Source organism: Myotis brandtii, unplaced genomic scaffold (assembly GCF_000412655.1).
Source record: "Myotis brandtii unplaced genomic scaffold, ASM41265v1 scaffold902, whole genome shotgun sequence".
In the NCBI taxonomy this organism is placed as follows: domain Eukaryota; kingdom Metazoa; phylum Chordata; class Mammalia; order Chiroptera; family Vespertilionidae; genus Myotis; species Myotis brandtii.
This window is the reverse complement of record NW_005371709.1, coordinates 3868996-3891759: the sequence shown is the minus strand read 5'-3', so window position 1 is coordinate 3891759 and position 22764 is coordinate 3868996. Positions and strand designations below refer to the sequence as shown.

Genomic DNA, 22764 nt, shown 5'->3' with positions numbered 1-22764 from the left:
TCACCTTTACAAAGTCGAGAAAAAATGGCCAGCCTAGATGACGATGTAATGTCTGTACTTTCATCAATACAAATAGAAAAAAATTGACATGAAGACAAATCTTTTGTTAATTGTTCAGCAGTATTACTCGCCAACTTAAGTATCCTATCCTTAACTGTTTTCCTGCTCACGGACAAATCTCTAATGCACTGAATAATCTTTTCTTTTTCTGAGAGGGTTTCGCGTGCCAGCAAAAGTTACTGGCGTGACATGTTTGGCATGCGTGCCAGGGGTTGCCCACCCCTGGTCTAGGGAAATGGGGGCATGGTAGTGACCTTCACTGAGAAGATTATGCAGAAAAATTGGAGAAAGAACATCAAGTTTTAGACATGCTGAGTTTGGCTGTAGAAACCAAAACAGATGTCCAATGGGTGACTTAGTCAAGAGAAAGTCTTGGACTGGAGGTACACATCAGGGGGTCATTGCTATAGTGGATTAGGGAATCATCCTCATAAGGATGAGGGAGTCATTACCATTCAGTTGGGTGTATGTACATGAAGTGAGATGAGCCAAAGTTCCAAGATGAAGCTCTGTGGTACATCCCTATTTACAGGGTATGAGGAGAAAGGGGAGCCAGCAAAGTAGAGGTCAGAGAAGTAGGAGGACTACTAGAAGAGCCCAGTGTCATGGGAGCCAAGGAAGGAGAGTTTTTATTTTTTTATTATTTTGGTTAATCTTCACCTGAGGATATTTTTTCCATTGCTTTTCAGAGAGAGTGGAAGGAAGAAAAGGAGGGAGGGAGAGTGAAGGAGAGAGAGAAACATCAATGTGAGGGAGACACATCCACTGGTTGTCTCCCGCATGCGCCCAACTGGGGGTGGGGAGTGAACCTGCAACCCAGGTACGTATTCCTGAACGGAATCGAACCTGGGACCCTTCAGTGTGCAGGCCGGCACTCTAACTACTGAGCAACACTGACAGGGGCAGGAGAGAGTTTTTATAGTAAGTTAACAGTGTCAAATTCTACAGGAAGTGTAAATACTGAAAAGTGTCCATTGGATATTTGTGTAAGTGGCTTAGGGAAATGGTGGGGCAGAAGCCAGGTATAGTGGACCAAAGAGTGAGTGGGCTGTGGGGAGGTGGAGTTTAGGGATGCACAGAGTGCAAGGGACAAAAAAAAACACAAGTTAAAGGAAATCAAATCATAAAAACTGGTGCAGCTCACTGGGGATGCTGAGGGAGAGAGCAGAAGTAAGAAAAGTGGCATAAACATACCAGCACCATATAAAGCTCAAAGAAGAGAGGAAGTAGCCTTTTCCCCTGCTCGGTCCTGAGAGAATAGGTGGTGGGTAGGCCCAATAGTATCTTTGTAATTCAAGTTATCTTGCCATGTCCCTAAAGAGGGGTCTATCAATGTGTCATCCTCATAGGTCAATTGTAGGCAATGACACTTTCCCAGAAGATGGAGTAAAATTTTCCTCTTCAAATCATGTGCTCCCCAGAGTCTTTGGGTTTGCGGGAATTTCTAGGAAGAATTTTAAATATTTTAGCCATCATTTCCAAGTACCATAATATATGCTTCCCTTTGTTGGGTATCCGGGCTTTTGCTGAGGTGAATAAGTACACTTTTCCTTCCATTAAGAACATTATTGTAATTCCAAAGAAGAAAAATATGGAATCTCTTGTCTGCTTTGGTCCTCCAAGTCAGCTTTCGTGTCTCGCTGTACCTCTCCTACCTTAGTGAGTCTGAGCCAATGAGAAAGCAGACCACCTGCCTGTGAACAAGAAGTGCACAGACTGTGCTGTACATGTGGCTCCTGTGGTCTCTGCATTGCATCTGTATTTTATAAGCAGCCTGTGTCTTATAGGGAAAGAATCTATTTCACTTTGTGGAATAAAAGGAATGAGAATCCTATGAAACCAAACATGCAAGGATGGGTATAGAAGGCATAGTCCCCACTTGCTGTTTAACAATGATCAGCTCATTGTTTTACCCTGTAGAAAAATCAAGGCAAAATAGCTTGGCGAACAATAAGTAATAGTGGGGGCAGTTAGTCTGATTATTTTAGGAGGGTCATCTTTCATCCCTGTGGAGAAAGAACTTTCTGGGAAAGGATATACTTGAGTCATGGGCACCAGACCTTGCAGGAAACACACCACATTGACCAATTCTTTTAGTTGCCTTTTCACTCCATGCAGATGACCCCATTCACCATATGTACACATTGTTTCCTCATTCAGGATACAAAATTGAGAAGGACACCACTTTCTTTCTTAGTTGTATTCTGGATTTAAGGAAATACTCGGGTCAAAAGATTGAACATACTTTTTAAAGTGTGGGCAGTTTTGGTAGGAGCTGCTTTCATCTGTCATGTGTTGGTCTTACAAGTTTTGCTCAAGGAGAACACTCCTTTCTCCAAGGTCCAGGGTTCTTTCTCTAACCCCTCCTGCCTTCCACCTTACTAAATGAGTACAGAAAATATGCTTTAAAAAAAACAACTAGGGGATTCTTGGATTGCCCCTTCCAAATATCAGTTCTATCTGTCACACCCTCGATAGGAACTAGATATTAATCAATTTAAGATTGAGTTTTCACATTAGTATCTAAAGTGCTAATACTCTGTTGATGGTTGAAGAGAGCAGCTGCCTAGATACCAAATGATCTGTGACAAAATCACCATGGACTTTTAGAAACTTGATCATATCTTATGCAGAGAGTGTTCCCTCTTGTATTAATATACAACAGCAGAGGTGCCTAAGAGGAGGTGCCAAAACTCCCTCAAGATAAAGCTGTAAATCTACTCAAAGCCTGACCAAGTGAGACCTGACCATTCTACCTCAAAGTATACAAAAGAGATGACATTGATCTGGAAAGAATGAATGAATGGGGACGCAGAGATGCTGCTTAGACTAAACAGGTTGCTGAGTGGCTAGTAAGGTAATAAAGTGGGCAGAAAATCGGCAAAGTCAACTTCAAACCACCAGTGCACAAACTTCCCATTCACCCAGTGCCCATCTTCCAGGCTCCTACCATCTTTGGCATTTATTCCTAACTTGAAACCTCTTCAATTCAGTCTTTGGATTATCAGGAATTTCTTTAAGAATTTCAAATTGCTTAGAGAATTAAGGAAGGAAAGAAGATAGGGGAGGACCAGAGGAAGAAGAGAGAAGGGAGGGGAAAGGAGGAGTGAGGACGTAAGAAAGGGCGTGTGGTAGAATATTTTAAGAATTGTTCAGTGCAGAAGGGAATGAACATGCAGGCTTGGGACTGCTATCCTTGGGGGACCTGCTTGCAGGGTTGGCCCATGGCTAGTGTTGGGGGCTAGGATTATCAGAAGGGTTCTGACCATTCTGGAGAGCTGAAGAGGTTGGCTTGCTGTGCCTGGACTATTTGTGCTGGTCACCTGCTTTTCTCTTGGGAGTTTGGAATATTGATGTATGCTGGATGGAAGGTGCCTATGTGACTGGCCCCCAAAGGAAGCCCTGGTAACTGGGTCTCTGTGTGCCTCCCTGAGAGACCACATTTCACATGTGTTATCACATTCATTGCTGGGGGGATTAAGTGTGTCCTATATTCTCTCCTGGGGGGAGACCATTGGAAACTTGCATCTATCTGGTTTCCCCCAGACTCCGTCCTGTACATTTCTTTCCTCTTTGCTTATCTCACTTAATATTCTTTCACTATAATGAATCTTAGCCGCAAGTATGACTACGTGCTGAGTCCTGTGAGTCCTCCCAGTGAATCTATAACCTTCCAGACATGTCTATGCCTTTACCCAATGGGAACACACTGCACACATTATTCTGTATATTGTTCTTAACAAATAAAATGTTTGAAGACAGTTTGCATCAACATTCATGGATCTCAATCTTTTCCTTGCCTGCATAGTATTATGTATAGCTGTGCTAGAATTTATACAGCCAGATCTCAATTAATGGACCATTAGTAATTTTTAGTCTTGCTATTATAAATAGTCCTACCAACATGTAAGACGTGCCTGTTTCTCCACATCCTTGTTGATATATACAATTTCTTTATTTCAGTAAAATTCACCCTTTCAGGTATACAGTTATATGAATTTTAATAAATGTATATAGAAATTTAACCACCACTGCAATCAAGAGTATTCTGTCATCTCAAAAACTTCCCTTGGACCTTTGTAGTTGATTCTCTGTCTCTGCACCTTTGCACACTGTTTTAATTTTTCATCCTTAGTTTTGCCTTTTCCAGAATATCATATAAATGAAATCATACAGTACATAGTATTTTGAGTCTGATTTCTTTAACTTAGCATAGTGCTTTTGAGATTCATCCATGTTGTTGCATTTATCAGTAGTTTATGTTCTTTTCATTGTTGAGTACAATTCCATTGTATGGCTATATTACAATTTCTGTACATTCACTAGTTGATGGGCATTTGGGTTGAGTTTAATCAAACTTTTAAAATTTGCTATTCTGTTAAGTGATAAAGGTATCTCATTATTTTTTCATTTACATTTCTTTAATTAAGGGTAATTAGAATATATTTACTATATTGAGAATATATATTTATTTTTTTGAATTGTCTTTGCCCATTTTTCTATTATATGGGTTGATCATTTTCTTAATGATTTTAAATGACTATATACATTAAGAAAACCAACTATTTCATGGTTGTTATAAACCTTTTCCCATTATGTCATATTTTACTTTGTTTATGGCATATTTTGTTGCAGAAATATTTTTATGTTGCTTCTGACTTTTGTACCTCATGGGTACAAAAATGAGCAGGTAGAAATGAGAGAATTTATGAATGTAAGGTATAGAACACAGGGGGCTGTAAGTCTAGGCCACCTGGGTGGGTTAGTTCACCCCACCCCCACCATGAGCCCCACGCTAGTGATGTGTGGCCAGTACAGATTTTCTCAGTCTTTCTCATTGGTTACAACCAAGGCTTGCTGAGAAATGCAGCTGCTTTGAGAAAGTGTAGAGTCCCCAGGGCATAATTCTTCAGTTTCAGATGTGGAAGAGGATTCATTTAGTGGAAGCAATGTGCTTACTGCAGAGACCATCAATACATGAGATTGTTGTGCTTGTTGGCTGGGACACAGGGAATTCCTGTCTGCAGTCTCAGTGATATCACTTAGAGGGAAACAGCCCTCCTCCTATATTTGAATATGGGATTCCACAATGTCCACAAAGACCTATTGTGCTCCATGCAATCTATGGGCAAAAGAATTTAGGAGAGGCCAGAGGGGTGTGGGTGTGGGTGAGGGTGAGGAGGTAGACAGTATGGTGGGAGGAAGTGAGGAGGCTAGCGGGGGAAGCGGACCCTTTTGCTTCCTTATTTCCCGCCTACAGAGCCCATGTTGGCATTTGATTTTTGCAGTCATTAACATTTTTGGAGTCAGGCACACCAAGTGCAAAGTCACTTACTGCTAATCTGAGAAGAGCACAACCCACAGCAAGAAGAACTGTGGCGTGGGGAGCATGGGGTGGCAGAATCTGATTGGCAGGAAGAGCTTTTCCTCCACCTCCCAACTCAGGTCTCCACTGCCTGTGTGTCACTACATGGGCTCTTCCCAACCAAAGCTGAACCTCTAAGGCACCCACCCAGGATCAGTCAGGCTTGTTTAATATAAATGCACCCCCTTTCTTGGGAAAGATAGCTGTGACCTGAGAATAGCTAGCTAATTAACATTATAAAGAATAGAACTAAGAGATCATAAATAAACAAATAACTTCCTCTTAAGTCTGTAGTTCAAAAAAATCAATGGAACAGGACATGAGTTATTTACTCAATTACCTGTCTCTCCACCTCTCTTTTCATTCTCCTCAATACACATCTTTCTTCTGCTCTTATTCTCTGTCTTTCCTGCCTGTCCATCTTGTTTTCCCTCAGTCTTCTTTGCCTTTTGCTCTTTAACCAACTGGTCATCATCAAATGAAGTTCATTTTTAGCAACTGTGTATTTATTGACAGTGTACTGACTTTCTTGATTTAAAAAAAGGCAGGAAAAAAATCCAACCAAATTTAACTGTTTTATCTTCAAACTTGACTCTCAATTTGTTAATTGGGAAAAAATGGGGTGGGGAGAGTGTGTGTGAAGTAGACTAAGATCTTTCCATTTCCATTTGGGCGAGTTCTTTTGCATTGGGTCAACTGAGAAGGAATGAACCCGAGTTATTTCTACATGTCTCCAATGCAGGGCTTTGAAGCAGTGGAGTGGAGTGAAGAGACTAAGATCAAATCCTTATACTTCCCTTTGCAAGAGTTATGACTTCGAGCAAGTCAACCTCCCCCTGAGAATCACAATCTCAGCATCTGGCATTTAGCTGTAAGCTTCTTACTATTAGGGACCAAAGACTATTTTATTTTATTTTATTTTATTTAATTAATTTGGAGGCTTAGAGATGGTGTATTTTAAAAGGTGCAACATTGTCTGGTGTCATCAGAGACAACAGTCCATATAGCCCCTCCATTCCAGTCATCAAAGTCAGTCCCTTTTCATTTCTGGATGATAAGATTGCCTCCCACATACAGCACTGGTACTATATACCAGGCACTGTACTAAGCTCCAGTCATATGTAATAGGGTAGGGCAGTGGTGAAAAGCCTAGCCTCTGGGCCAGGATGCCTGTGTTTAATTCTTGATCCCAACATTTACATCATTGTAATGTTGGACAAGTTACTTAACTTTTCTGTAACTCAATTTCCTCGTTTGTAAAGTGACAATAATGATGATGACAACAGTAACTGTAATTATGACTTTATTTAGAAGTAATGTGATTGCAAATGTAATTAAGGATCTTAAGATGAAATCATTCTGGATTTAAGGTGGGCCCTAAATCCACTGAATGACTGATATCCTGCTAAGTGAAAGGGGAGGGAAAAGGCCATATACAAATGGAGGCAGAGTTTGAAGTGTTGTAGCCACAAGTCAAGGAACCCCAGGAGCCAGCAGAAGCTGGAACAGGCAAGAAAGAAATCTTCTCCAGAACCTTTGGCTCTGTTGATACCCTGATTCTGGACTTGTGGCCTCCACATAGTGAGAGAATAAATTTCTGTTGTTTTAAGTCACCAAGTTTGTGGTAATTTGTTGTGACAGTCCTAGGAAACTGATATGGATGATATAACACATTCACCTCATAGGATTGTAGTGAGGGTTAAATCAGTTGCTATATTGCAAGTGCTAAGAGCAGAATCTGGAATATAGTGAAAGCTCTAAGTGTAGGCTGTTAAGTATTGTTAGCTCATTGAATCTTACCTAGCAACAGGTACTACTGTAGGTACTCTTCTGACTCGTGCAAGAGTAGGCCTTCCTTCCCCTGGGCTGCTGGCACATTTTTTCACAGGAAAAAATGGAGGTTTAGAGAGACTGAATGAAGGTGAGCTGGTCTGGACTTTGCTTTCACTTGAGCCACCTCTCAAAAGTCTGTGGAGTTTGGCTTTCTGCTAATGGATGCTGGGGACTACTGGCTCGGCAATCCCTCATGATGATGCTCTCTCAGCCAATATTCTTTAGTCCTGAGCTACAAAGACCAGAAGGAATAGAGAAGACCTCTCATGTGATGGTGTTTACTCCTTTTTGGTAAGTCTTCCCAGACCTGGTCTTGGCACAAGCTTCACTCCAACAGAGCCAGGCCCTCTTTTGGCTGTGTGGTTGTCCCATGACCTTAGCTCATTGGGGTAGCCTCAGTACTTCCTCACAAGAGGTGTGCTGTCTTAAAGGCCACACCCTCCCTCTCCAAGGACTTGAAAGGCCCCCATGGTATGCTGAGTGTAGATTATACAAATGACTAGAAATAAGATCACATTAGGTAAGGGAAAGCTCTCACCAGAACCTACAAGGCCCTACAAAGCAAGGCAACCTTTTATCCCGCCCCCTCCTCCTCCACTATATCTAATTCTCCCCTTCATCACTCTCTCAGCCATACTGGCCTCCTGGTCAGGCACTGTCCCATCTCAGGGCCTTTGCACATGCATTTTTGGTTGCCTTAAATACCTTTAGTTGCCTAGAGGTATGCATACATTCTCCTTATACTCAACTAGAGGCCCAGTGCACAACATTTGTGCACTTGGGAGAGGCCCTTTCACAGTCTGGGAGCCCTTGGGGGGATGTCCGACTGACAGCTTAGGCTAACTCCCCGCAGGGAGTGGGCCTAAGCCGTCAGTCGGACATCCTTAGCACTGTCACGGAGGCGGGCCACTGCACTCACCAGGCGTCAGCCCAGCTTGTGGCTGACAGGCACTCCCCCTATGGGAGCGCACTGGCCACCAGGGGGCAGCTCCTGCGTTGAGCATCTTCCCCCTGGTGGTCAGTGTGCGTCATAGCAACTGGTCATTCTGCTGTTCAGTCGATTTGCATATTACACTTTTATTATATAGAATACTCAATATCACCATTTCAGAGGGGCCTTTTCTAATCACCTTAACCTTCCTCTTTACTCTTCCTTTTCTTTCCTTCCTTAGCAGTTATAATTATGTAACACTAGAGGCCCGATGCATGAAAATTCGTTCAAGAGTAGGCCTTCCTTTCCCTGGGCTGCTGGCACTGGCTTTCCTCCAGCACCTGGGACCCAGGCTTCCTCCCTCCAGGTGCCCCGCAGACACCTGGGACCTGGGCCAGCTTCCCCTGGGCCAGCCACAGTCCCGGGTGCTGGGCCCCAGCTTTGTCAGGAAGGACATCCAGATGACATCTGGTCTAATTAGCATATTACCCTTTTATTATTATTATTATTATAGATACTTCTTTATCTTGTTCATTGTCTTTTCTTCCAAACTAGAATATACTACCATAAAGATGGGGTCATTTATCTGTATTGTTCACTGCTGTAGCTCATAGCTAAGGGCAGGTCTAGTGCATAGTATTATACATTCAATAAATAATCGTTGAATGACTAGTTTAAAGAATGAATGAAGCACAGCCCCTCCCCAACAACAACTATAGTACTCCCAAACTGAAATGGGTCAGCCCATTAGAGGAAGCACATGAAGAGAGGCCTATCAGAACAACCAAGCTCTGAAGCATATGGAGGGGAACACAGCCTCCTGTTGAGCTTGAATTTGAAGGAGACAAAAAAAAGAATTGGTAGAGAAAGAGGGGAACTGAATACCAAGGGAAGGAAATCTCAAGAAATTTCTCAGGAAAAGTCAGAATCCAAAATTCATTTATTCATTCAACTGGGAATGCAGCAATAAATAAGCCAGAAAAAAAAGTCCCTGCACTCAGAGAACATACATTCTAGTGGTCATAATGTTAAGCATTATGATCTTGAGCACAAAAATCTGTTTATTGGAATGCTGAGATGGGAAGAGCTTAAATTTCAGAAGTGCTGAGAGGTCTAGGTAGACCAGTGTGGCTTTCACCTGGCAGTAGGAAGCTACCCTAGATTCTTGAGCAGGAAGTGCTTTGGCAATGTCATTTACACGAAGGATGGATTTTGAAATGCAAGGTAATTAGAAAGGGTGGGAGATACCAGAAAGGGCTATTGTAGAAGAGGTGGGGTGACTGGAACAGGGAGGTAGATAGCACCTAGAAGAGGGTGGGCCTAAGGCAGCTAGAATGAAGCACCTGATACAGGACCTTAAAGTCTGAGTGTGAGAACAATTTAAATATGCCACCAAGAAGAGCTCTCTGATGGAGAGGAAGGGAGATGGCAGAGATGGTGTGGAGACTTGAACTCTGGGAATTGAGGGAATGGCAAGGCAAGATTAGGACCAGTTCTCTGAGCTTCAGTGTCTGTCCCATCCCTGGGCTGTGTAAACACAGGAAGGACCATAGCACCACACTGTTTATTTACCAGTGCTTGTCCATGTTTGCTGTTTCGTTCTCTGTACAACAAGCCAAACTTAGTCCGAGTGTGACCTGTTAGAAATTGGAAACTATTTCAATCTAGTGAGTCACATTAGATCTGCTGAGCAAAATTTTGTTTGAACCTGAAACCCACCACATCTGCCTTGTTGAGTACTCAAAGTCCCACGGCCTCTACACTATTACCAGTTAATATGTAAATGTGGTTGAAATGCAAAGGGTGTGTCAAGCCAGGAAATGTCATGGAGTTGTGAGACTTTGATGATGTATTCTGAATACTTTTTTACATCTTAAACATTTGGTGGTAGATTTTAAAAATGAGGAGGGCTATCCTTGCTTTTTGTTATTTGTTACTTGTACCTTGATAGACTTACATTACCTACTAAACAAACTGCCAACTTGGGATTCTTCCCTCTCCTCATTCCCTACCTGATTAGAGACCTAACTGCCCATTTTCCTTATGACAGCCACTGACTTAGTCTTGGCTCTCATCACATTACAAACAAAGCCTTTTGTTCTTGAATTATTACCCAAATACTTTGCAAGTGCCTCATATATAAAGATCCTTTTATCTATCTTTGATGTCACAGGATAGCTAGCACTAGACCATACAGAAAATTGATGTTTGTTGATTTCTTTTTGATATTTTCTGTTCTGCTTTTGGTTTTAGAGTCTAGTCTGAAGAGATTTTGTTCCAGAAATATAGTTATCATCCTTGGCTTCTCCTGTCTCATGGCTGTGATTGCTTTGATCACTGTGGGGCTGACCCAGAACCAACCATCGCCACAAAATGTTAAGGTAACTCAAATCTGTGTGTGTGTGTGTGTGTGTGTGTGTGTGTGTGTGTGTGTGTGCAGAAATATAGTTATCATCCTTGGCTTCTCCTGTCTCATGGCTGTGATTGCTTTGATCACTGTGGGGCTGACCCAGAACCAACCATCGCCACAAAATGTTAAGGTAACTCAAATCTGTGTGTGTGTGTGTGTGTGTGTGTGTGTGTGTGTGTGTGTGTGTTTATGAGGGGGCTGGGAAGAGTGAAAAAGGAGATCATAGCAAATGAGAACATACAGGAGTTGAAGTTCTGGCAGCCCAGGAGTAAGTTACAATCTTTTGGATTAGGGAAGTAAAATGGAAATGATGCTTATTCTGGAAGAAGGAATGACTCAAAGCAATTAACCATGGGAAGATAACTGTCTTTATGATTGTTCAGCAAATTAAATAAATAATAGAAACAAAGACTTCATCACCATATTCATATCTGTGTTATTCTGTGCTGATATTCTACTACCTAGTGCTATGTCTACTTCTTACTCATTGTTTCATTGTGGATATGTCACAACACTGTACTCTTTGTTCTTCTTACTCCATTATTATCATTGTCACCAAAATAATTGGAAAGCTCTGTATAAAGCACTTTGGAAGTCAAAGATTGTCGGGAACACTTGGTCTTCATCTTCAAAATATCAAAGAACACAGCAAAATCAGTTTAAAAAACCCCAGAGAAACAAGTATCAGTTAGAGTAATTATAAATGAATTCTTGGATAGATAGAGTTCTTGTGAAAATGTATCTACATTTGAAGAGTTAGTTAATATCATTAAAAATAATTAGGGTCATTAACTCTGCTGTAATTTATTTCTCCTTCCTTTCAACTCATCAAAGTAAAATTTCAAAGACATGACTATCTCACAATTAACTTGTAATATGGCTAATATTTTATTTAATCCATTAATTAGAAAGCATGTGGTAAATTTAAATTTATGTTGTAAATACACCATTTTAATCTTTAATTGAAATTACAGTAAATAATCTACAAGGATATACCCAGACTATCCCGATGAGCACATATGTGCATGTGGGTGGTAACATATTCAGAAGTTAACTTGATCATAGAGGCCCTGGACTACATGTGCAGAAGTATGTTTTCTTGTATTTGAAGATATTACATTGTGAGCCTGGCATGTGGATGCATATGCCAGGCTGCTGAAACTTTTGCCACCCACCCAAATCACTTGCTGTACAGCAAAGGCCTGCATGTTACATTGGCATCTGTTTGCCATACAAATTCAACTCAACTGGGACTGTGCACAGCAGCTCCTTTGTCAGCATGGAAAGCTGATACTATCTCATTGGCAATGATCTCTTGCCTTTTAATGTTGTGTGATGTCGGTTCTTTTGGCAAAACTTCACTCACAGTTGAAGCCTCATGACATCTCCGTTCTGTTATTTGTTTACCAGTTCCAAAAGTACATGATTGCCTTCTTGGTTTGACCTTTTTACATATTCTTTATTGCATCATTGGAGCGGGGGACCGCCAAGGAGGCAAAGTCCATGACAGACTTGAGCTCTGTGTTCCTAATGAATACTTGTCTTGGATGACCTTCTCTCCTTCTCAGTGGTCATCTTAAAGTCTGTTGTGATTCATGTTGTTGTGTAGGCCTGGCAAAATAGAGTAAGATCTTTGGCATTCTTTAAATAAAAGGTATAGGTATTCGACAAACTGACACTGGCATCTGAAGTGAATCTGTATAGCAATATCACTGGTTAAAGATCATTTTATATATGCAAACTAGCCATTTGTTGAGGTTATACAGTAATTCTAATAAAGTTCCTGTCCAATAAGGTAGCCACTTGCCACATGTGACTATTGAGCACCTGAAGTGTGACTATTGAGGGCAAAAATATTTTAGGAACTTGTCTTTGGTGATCGCTTTAAGCTATGTATGCTGTTGAATTTAATAGTCATAAGCCACATGCAGCTCTTTCAATCCAAGTTAATGAAAATCAAACCAAATAAAATTTTTTTTTCATTTGCATTAGCCACATTTCTAGTGCTCAACAGCCTCATGTGGCTGGTGGCTAATGAACGTACAACTCAGACACAGAACATTCCCATCACTGCAGAAAGTTCCACTGAACATTGCTGCTTTGGAACACACTCTCTGATAGTATCTCTGAAATCATTCAAAGTTAAGTTTGATGAAGAAGGTGAATGATAAAACATGTTTAAAATCGGGAATAATTAATGAGACTTTTTCTGCGTTGTTTGTAATTTAAAACCAAATATCATGAGGTACTAAATTGTTTTGAGTAGGTTTTTTTTGAATAAATGTATTTCCTTCCAAAAATGAAGAATTAAAAATAACACATTTAGATATTTGTATCTGGTACATTTGTTTTAACACACATCATCTCTTTATGACCATATCTCATTTAGCATCTCTTTATTCATAAATTTATATACCAATAATCATTATTTAAGTACTAGTGGTCCGGTGCGTGAAATTCTTGTGTAGGGTGGGGGGGGGGAAGAGTTCCCTCAGGCCAGCCTGCACCCTTTCCAATCGGGGACCCCTTGGAGGATGTCAGACATCCCTCTCGAAATCTGGGTCCTAACTGCTCACTTGCCTGCCTGCCTGATTGCTCCTAACTGCCTCTGCCCTGCCTGCCGTCCCTAACCCCTCTGCCTGCCTACCTGATCACCCCTAACTTCTCTGCCTGCCTGCCTGATCACCCCTAACTGCCTCTGCCTGCCTGGCTGATAGCCCCCAACTGCCCTCCCCTGCCGGCCTGATTGCCCCTAACTGCCTCTGCCTCGGCCCTGCCACCATGGCTTTGTCCGGAAGGTCTCCCGGTCTAATTAGCATATTACTCTTTTATTAGTATAGATTTAAATATCTATGTCAGGCACTGGGGTACACAATTGGGAAGCCAATATAGCTATGACTGAGTTTATCATCTGGGGAAGGAAACACATTTAATAGATGACACAAATTATTAGTTACTATTGTGATGAGTGCCACCAAATGCAAGTTTTGGGGACCAAGAAAGTCTTCCTTGAAAAAAAAAATGACATTAACAGTAATATCTGAAGTATGATTAGAAGTTAGCTGGGAAAGAAATGGGTAAAGAGCATTCTAGGCAGAAGGAAAGCAAGTGCAAGAATCCCACAGCAGGAAACAGCTGGATACATACTGGAAGTTGGTTGGAGAGCAAGAATGGGTCATGTGTTGGATAAAGATGGTGAGGGAGGTGGTGGTCGCAGGGCCTTGCAAGTCAGGTTAAGGTTTTTAGTTTTAATATTAAACCAATGGGAAGTCAATGACATGATCAGATTTGTGTTTTGAAAAGATCACTCTGACTGCAGTGAATTAGGGGGAGGAGGGATAAGAGCAGATGCAGGAGATTAGGTAAAAGGCTATTATAGTAGTCTGGGAAAAGGCGAAGGTTTTTAGTTACATTTTTGAAGAATTGTTTTTGAGGTACTGAATATGCAAGCAGAAATGTCAAAGAAGCAGTTGAATATTGAGCTCTGGATCTCAGAGAAGAGACCCGCCTGCTCAATAGAAATACTACAAGCCATATTTTAATTTTTCTAGGAGCCACATTTTTAAAAAGTAGAGGAGATGAAATTAATGTTAGTACTTTGATAACTGGAACGGTGAACTGAGGTTTTTTCCCCCAGGGTTGTGTCTCACGACGCCAAAGAATGAGCTCCAAGGACCAGAAGATTTAAGCAAAAGTGTGGAAAATTTATTACAGGCAGATTCAGACTCCCCAAATGGGGAAGGGGCCCAGTAATGGGCTGCCTGTGAAGCCTTGTAGTCCAGGGGGTATATGTTTGCCACAAGCCTGCTCTTTATCCGGAAGTTGGTTGGAGAGCAAGAATGGGTCATGTGTTGGATAAAGATGTCGTCACCTGCCTGACTCCCTCATTGTTCTTGCCCAGCATGGACCTGAACTTGCCCTGTTTCTAAGCATCAGTTCACCTTATTCTTGCAAACCCTACCTAGTTTCACATGTCTCCTGCTTTGAATCCAAAAACATTTTGTTATTTCTGCTTGATTGGTTTCTGTGATTAGGCTTCTCAAACGGTTGTGTCTGCCCCTGCCTGTGTTCCACCTGCCTTTGTTTTCCACTGGACCCCTGCCCTGCCTGCGTGTCAAGCTAATTCCTTTCAACTGTATTTTATGTAACTCAATATATCCAAAATACAGGGGTGGGCAAAGTAGGTAAAAACTGTGCAGAAGTGTGCTTGAGAATAATAGCAAGTAGATTAGAACAATGTATAAATAATGAAGGCTGGCCATTTGAGCATTAATGAGATTGTACCTAAGTGCACTCTGCCATTGTGAAATTCTTTTGAGTTAATAAAACTATTGTAACAATCATAGCCTGCATGTCTTTTTCCATACAAACAACTGTAAACCTACGTTTGCCCACCCTGGTATTATTATTTCAACATTTCATCACAGTAAAAAATTAATGATATATTTTACGCTCTTTTTTTCCATATTCTCTTAAATTCCACTATGATTTTTCACTTAGAGCATATCTCACTTCAGACTAGTCACACTTCAGGTGCTCAATAGTCACATGTGGCAAGTGGCTACCTTATTGGACAGCACAGGTCTAGACAAAAGCTATGCCTCTGAGATCATTGATGTATTGAAGCCTTAGAAATGGATGAGATCACAGGAAGTGGGTAAAAAGGGAGAAAAAGAAGAGGGCAAGGACCTAGTCCTGAGGAATTCTCTCATTTAGGGTTGAATAGTAAAGGAATACCTCCTAAACTACAGTGATATAGTGCTTTGCAGTTGGTGAATCATTTCCAAACTCAGTTTAATTTCTTCTTCCCAGAAGCACTGTGAAGAATGAAAGATTATCTTCATTTTATATCTATGAAATCAATAAAAATAAATAAAAGTATTTTTAAAAATAAAAAATAAAAGAAAAACAATAATACTAAATAGGTTAAAGATTATCCTCATTATATATATCCTCTTGCCTAACCTAGTTTTGGTCAGCTTTGCTGGGCAGGTGTGGCCTCATGCCTGGGCTACTTCTGGCAAAACACAAGAACTCTTTAATGTTGTGATGTATTTACATTTCCAACAACTTAGGGTTAGTATACTGAGGACAAGACAAAACATTTGTCTTTGCATGTATTTTATTATTCATTTCATTCATCCATCCATTCATTTATTCATTCAACAAATAGTCATTGACTACTCTATTTTAGGCCCTGGGATTTGGCAGTGAGCAAGACTGGCAAAGCCCTAACCTCATGGAACTTACAGTCTAATGGAAGAGATAATCATTAATCAAATAATCACAAAATAAATGTCCAATTGCAACCAGTACAGCATCTGACTTGGGTGGTTGCCTCATAAGTTTGCTGGCTCTATGAATAGAGTGAACAGGTAAACCAGCTCCCTCCTTGGATGTGAAGAACCTGTGAAGGGCCAATCTGGTAGCAGGGTTTGTCAGTGTGGGAGGCAGGCTTCTGCCTTGGGATCCTCTAAAGATCCTGGTTCCCCATTCACACCCCAGAGCCTCCTTAGTTCCGACCTCCAGGTTGCAGGGTCTGGGAATTGACACTTAAGACTATTCTTTAACAGGCACCTTGGGCCTTCTCATGCCATTAAAATCTGGGAACCACTGTCCTGTAGCTAGCAGTGACCACTTTAAAAAAACACAGGCCTTAAAGAAGAATCCTTAGCTGCACCAAGTGTCCCCTGAGGGAGAGCTTTTGTCCTGGGGAACCTGGGAGAGGGTGGGGGAGGCAGCTTTGAGGTCTCCTTGGCTCACCACTTCCTTAAGTGCCTGCTCATCACTGAACCCTGGCAGTTAGCGAGTGCCAGACATTCCTTGTAGCACTAGCAGTCCATATTCTGGCATACACAAAGCCCCACAGGGTTCTCTCAAGGGCACCAGGCTGACCCAATACCAAACCACATGCCTTCATTACAAGCTGCTCACTTCTATGGAATGCTGGCTCAGGGACCAGATGGCTTTGATCTCAGTCCCAGATTTGCTGCTTTCTAGCTATGAGACTTTGGGCAAGTACATTCCTCTCTCTATACCTCAGTTTCCTGTGTGTAAAACAGAGACAGCACCCACTTTGAGAATGGCTGTGAGAAATGGTACCAGTGACTCACTTATCAGAGTGCCCAGCACTTCAGAAGCCTTTAGCAGAGAGCAGCTATAACACTGCTTGGAGGGAGATGAGTGCTAGGCAAGGCCCTTAACTCCGAGTGTGTTATGGTCACTGAGCCAGCATCCCCAGAGTGGTCAACTGCTGCTAACGTGTAGTGGCCTGACCCTACGCATCTGCCTTTTTTTTCCTTTTAACAAGGAATTAAAGTACTATTCTTTTTGTTGTTGTTGTTGTTAATGCTCAACCAAGGATATTTTTCCATTGATTTTTTTTAGTATTTTTTTTAGAGAGAGTAGAAGGAGGGAGGGAAGGGGAGAGAAAGAGAGAGAGAGAGAAACATCAACGTGAGAGAGACATTGCAACTGAGTGTCCTTGACCAGATTTGAACCCATGAGCCTTCAATCTGAGGGCCAATGTTCTATCCACTGAAACAAATCAGCTAGGGCTAAAGTACTATTCTTAATGAACATTTGTGATTTTATCTTTTTTTTTGAAACTTTAGAAGGATTTGCTCTAGTTTTCAATCTCAAATACTCTTAGAGAATATCTATATTACTTTTACTCCCCTGGATGTTAATGTCTCATTTGAAAAACAACACCTGGAGATGGGTGGTGGTGATGGTTTCCCAACAATATGAATGTACTTATTACCACAGAAGTGCACATTTGTACACTTAAAATGGTAAATTTTATGGTCTGTGTATTTTACTACAATAAAAAAATTAAAAAGCCCTGGCTGGGTGGCTCAGTTGGTTGGAGCATTATTCCGTACTCCAAAAGGTTGTGGATTGGATTCCCAGTCAGAGCACCTATCTAGGTTGTGGTTCGTACGGGAGGCAACTGATCCATGTTTCTCTCTCACATCAGTGTTTCTCTCTCTCTCCCTCTCTCTCATCTATAAAAACATACTCTCAAGTGAAGATAAAAAAAAATAAAGAAAATAAAAACAATAAAATTGTAGTTTGTATAGAAGATCTAGTAGCTCTAGTTAAAGAAAAAAGAAAGGAAGAAAATGGTTTGCAATTGTTTATAGGCCCTGCCAACATTGCTGTAGCTAATGGAGACCTGATTTGTTTATAGAGTACTAGAGTCACATTCAAAAGGATAGGCTTTGTTTATTCAAAAAGACTCACTGAGACAGACTGATGAGGTTTCCGAAATAACTGTTATAGCTACAGGAACTTTTCCGAAGAACCAATTATGTCTGAAGGGACCAAGACAAGTTATCACATTCTTGTCTGTGTTACCTGGCTTATGTTTTTCTTTTCTTTTTTTTAGTCCTCACCCGAGGATATCTTTAAATGACGAGCGAGAGAGAGAGAGAGAGAGAGAGAGAGGAATATCTAGGTGAAAGAGAAACATGGATTGGTTGCTTCTCCTATGCACCCCAATTGGGAATTGAAGCATCAACCTAAGTATGTACCCTGACGGAGAATTGAGCCCAAAACCTTTTTGGTGAACGGGACATTGCTTCAACCAACTGAGCCACCTGGCAGGGGCTGGCTTGTGGGTTTTTTGGGGAGTGGTGGTGATAGTGGAACTCAACCTTAATGGCACTATTTTTTGTTAGACTGTGAATTAACTTCTTTTAGGATTGAAGAAGTTTAGGAGCCATATAGTTATAACCCCTCTCAATCATTCACTTGATTTAACAATTGTCTGTTGAATTCCTTCTTTGTGCCCAACATATAGAATATACTATGGTAGATGCTGTATATACCATGGTAAGTAAAACAGACCTGCCTTAATGTAGCTTTCAGTCTGGTAGGGATCAAATAGCCACATAAATATGTGAATACACATTGTTGTAAGTTCTGTCTTTAGAGGAAAACTACAGGTATTCTGAGACATGGACTAGGAGGGTAGAATCTAATCTGAGAGGGTCTGGCATTGGAAAATACTGCAGTGGTGGCATTGGAAAATGCTGCAGTGGTGGAAGGACAAAATATGGTGGCTACCTGGGTCTGTTAAGGCATTAATGATCAGTATCTGTTAGGCAAGTCCTTGAATAGCTCTGGACACAGTTTCTCGTCTATAAAATAAGATTAGATATAGCTTTTAAATGGACCAAGTGTGAAAAATGAGTGGCTATGCTGATAGTTTTGTAACAATGAGGCAAACTTCTGAAATGTTTAAACTGAGAACTGTCAATCAAGCTTTATCGACCCCACAAGCAGCAAATAATGTCAGTTTTTCATTCTGCAAATCATTTTGGAAAACAAAAATATTTGGCACAGTTCGCATTCCAGTCTGTTGTAGACACAAGGTAAAATGTCCTTAATTCCTGCATTGAAAAGTATGCTCTACCCTCTTCTCAAACACTTACCCAACGAAATGGAGTAAAAGCTTTCATTCTCAACCACACGCACTGTGTAAGGCCTTGGAGAAACAACCAGATAGAAGCAGGCTGGTTCCTTTGTTCTACTGGAAGAGTGACTTTCATGCCAACAAAGTCAGACAGAACGTCCTGATTCCAGATAAAGGCTGCTTGCTGCTGCTGCCTCGCTAACTTTTATCATATGCTGTTGTGGTTGGAACATTTTCTGGCAGGAAGAACTCAGGGACCCTGCCGTGGAACAACATAATTTTGTCCTGGGTAACCCCTGGTCCTCTTTCTCCTCCCCAGGAGGTTTCTCACGGATCCAAAGGCCCCAGACAGCTCGGTCAGAGCCCTCTCAGCCCACAAAGGCCAGTTCTTGGTTTCCTCGCGCTGCAAGCCTAGCTGCAGAGGAGCCTATCCAGCTTGCTTTCCTTGCCATGCCCCTAGCAAGTATGACACAGGCCCTCTCTTTATAAGGGCACAATGCTCATCACCACAGGGAACCCTCCACTATGTGGAACAAGGCAGAGGGCCCTATGGAGGTCATGGTGGTCAGGATCCTCACACTCATAGAGATGATACCCCTGGGTCTGGGGTTAAATAGAATAAAACTTGACACCTCAATAGACTCTGCTATTAGCTATTCCCAGTGGTCTATGGAGGTCTCTCAAATCCTCTTTATTGTCTTTTTTTTCTCCCTGGAAGTTCTTAGGTTCTTAGCATGTGGTGTGTGTGTGTGTGTGTGTGTGTGTGTGTGTGTGTGTGTGTATACTACTGAATTAAGCTTTTTTTTGTGTGTGTCACCTGGATACCTCAGAGATTTTGGGCTAACTGGCAAGCACAAGGAAATATGCACTTATAGAGAACAAAAATGGCCAACCTTAATATTCAAAGAACTTCCTATGAAACCCTTTATTTATATATTTATAACCTTGAAAGAATGACATCAAGCACATGGAATTTGAAAGAGAAAAGGAAGTTGAGATACTACAAGGTAGTTTGCAACTGTCATAATCCCATTCTCAGAATGACTTTTACTTAGGACTCCACAGAATTAATGTTACCAGAAAAAAAGGGACCAGAGAGGGTTTGCCTCGGGCCGGCCGGTAGTGTGTGGTTCTCGACTTTGTGCAGGAAAGATTTCACAACACAAGTCCAGGTGAATTTTAGAGGACGTTTATTAAAGTTGGGGACAGTGAGACCAGGAAAGGCTTAGGAGAGAAGCAGCAGCAGGAGAGCCTAGGCGGGGCTGCTTTGGCTCTCTAGAAAGGTTATGGGAAAGAAGTGAGCCAAGGCGGGGCTGCTGTCAGCTCACTGGAGAGTCAGAGAAAAGGGGGCCTTGTAGATCAGTGGTTCTCAACCTTCCTTTAATACAGTTCCTCATGTTGTGGTGACCCCCAATTTCATTGTTACAAATTGAACATAATTAAAGCATAGTGATTAATCACAAAAACAATATGTAATTATATATGTGTTTTCCAATGGTCTTAGGCGACCCCTATGAAAGGGTCGTTCGACCTCCAAAGGGGTCGTGACCCACAGGTTGAGATAGTTAGGGGTTAGCCCCAGATGAGCTGCCCCATTGTTCCCCTGGTTGTAAGTTTCGTGGAAACCATTAGAGTTTGGGAGATGCAAGCTTTCTTCCCCTTGAGAGGGAAGAAAGGCGTGGGTGTACTCCTGGGAGGGAGAACACTGAATTAAGCATCATCAAATCGTAGACCACACTTGGAGGTCCACATCTTAAAGGAGCAGCATGTGATGAGAGTAGTTGGCTCACACTTTAGAAGCATATCCTGTTTCTTTCCCCATTTACTTTCCTCCATTTTTCTCTCCAGTATAGAGATGACAAATGAAAAGTACATGTGCCCCTCACAAGCCTATGGCAGACATTATTATTCAATGATGGCATTTTTTTTTCCTGACTAAACCCAGGGATGTAACCAAAGGTGAATATTCATTGATCAAGACGGGCATTCCTCCGTCTACTCCTGGGTAAACACTCCAGAGAAATGAGAGCTCATGTCCACAAAATGAAATGTACAAGATTGTTCCTGGCAGCTTTATTCCCAATAGTCCCAACCTGGAAACAACCCAAATGTCCGTGAACAGTAGAGTGTGGGAAAATACAGTATATTAAATACTCTACAGCAGGGGTCCTCAAACTACGGCCTGTGGGCCACATGCGGCCCGCCGAAAACATTTATCCGGCCCGCCGGTGTTTTTGCTGCCGCTGCCTGTTGCTTAGCAGCCGACTAGTTTTTTTTTAAACTATAGTCTGGCCCTCCAACGGTCTGAGGGACAGTGAACTGTTTAAAAAGTTTGAGGACCCCTGCTCTACAGTAATGAAAAGGGACAAACTACTGATACAGTTTGAATGCATCTTAGAGAGACAGTGTAGTGTGAACAGTTAGACTGAGAAGAGGCATACTATGTCCTCCATTTACTGCAGCTCAGAAAACAGGCAAAACTCATCCATGGTGACAGAAGTCAAGACGGTGGTTCCCCATGGGGGAAACTGACTGAGGGGGCACCTTGGTGCTGATTTACATAGATGTGCACATACAAACATTCATTGGGATGCTCGGCTAAGATTTGCATACTTTGCTATAAAAGTTCTCTTTCATAAAAATGCTTAAAAGGGGGCACCAATCTGAAAACCACTGTCTAGCCCTTGTTCCTATATTTCTCTGAATAAGGAGCTTAAATTTTTTATTGTGATTCCAATCCAATTCCAATTTCTGGATATATTTGTAATAAAAAGCAAGCAAATGTAGTATTTTCCATGTCTCTCTTCCAAAGCCCAGATCACGTACCAGACCAATTAAAGTACATGTTTGGGCAGTGGAACGCAGACAGCAGTAGCCTTTGGAGCTCCCCAGGTGATTCTAATAATTTTGCTATGCATACAAGTTTGGGAACTATTAAACCAATGGCTTTCTATTCCCTGCATATTGTCTCACCACTTCAGTATATGGTTCGGAATCCTGGCTGCTCATGAGAACAGCCTGAGAAGCTTCTAAACAACACTGATGCTCAGGCCCCGCCCTGGGTAGGACCTGGGCAGTCTAATGTGCGGCCAGTCGTGACAGCCACTGTGCTGTAGTGATTGGAGTTCTGGTAGATCTTGTGACCAGGACGATTCCAGGCAACACGCCCCACTCCGTGTTCCTCTTGAATTAAAATACTTTCTCCTCATGTTTTTGAAAATTCCTGTCTTGGTCTTTTTTTCTGTTGCAAGCTGAATATGGAGAAGCACAATGTAATGCTGACAAGTTCTTTGTTTGTTTTGCCCTCAGTATGGGGTTGTGCTGGATGCAGGCTCTTCTCATACGACTGTGTACATCTATATGTGGCCGGCAGAAAAGGAGAATGACACAGGGGTGGTGAGTCAGATAGGAGAGTGCATGGTGCAAGGTAAGATGTAGAAAAAGGGGAGGGGGGACTGTGGGACACGAGATGCGTGTGTCAGTGGAGTACTCAAAGAAAAGCAAGTCCAGTGAAGAGTACAGGGGAGCTGCTGCTGTTATGTCATTATCATTAACATAATACTGAAATCAATCCTTAATGATTGAGTCCTTGATGCATAAACAGACTTAACAAATAACTGAGTAAAGACAAGTACCACATGATCTCACTCATATTTGGAATCTAATGAACAATAAACTGATAAACATAATAGATCCAGAGACACAGAAGCATAGAACTGCGGATCTCAGAGGGAAGGGGGAGGGAA

General features: G+C 41.7%; 1 protein-coding gene across 5 annotated transcripts in view; it reads left to right on the top strand.

Annotated features, from left to right (window-relative positions):
* ENTPD1 (ectonucleoside triphosphate diphosphohydrolase 1) overlaps positions 1-22764 on the top strand; it is an 89258-nt gene that overhangs the window by 41734 nt on the left and 24760 nt on the right. For 3 of the 5 annotated variants that reach the window (XM_014532699.1, XM_014532698.1, XM_014532700.1), the window contains exons 2-3: positions 10443-10570; positions 22328-22445. In XM_014532699.1, coding sequence (XP_014388185.1) covers positions 10443-10570; positions 22328-22445 — 246 coding nt within the window. Of the gene's footprint in view, positions 1-7302; positions 7550-10442; positions 10571-10631; positions 10730-22327; positions 22446-22764 lie in introns of those variants that run through there. The other 2 variants (XM_005885438.2, XM_014532701.1) reach the window with 2 other exon arrangements.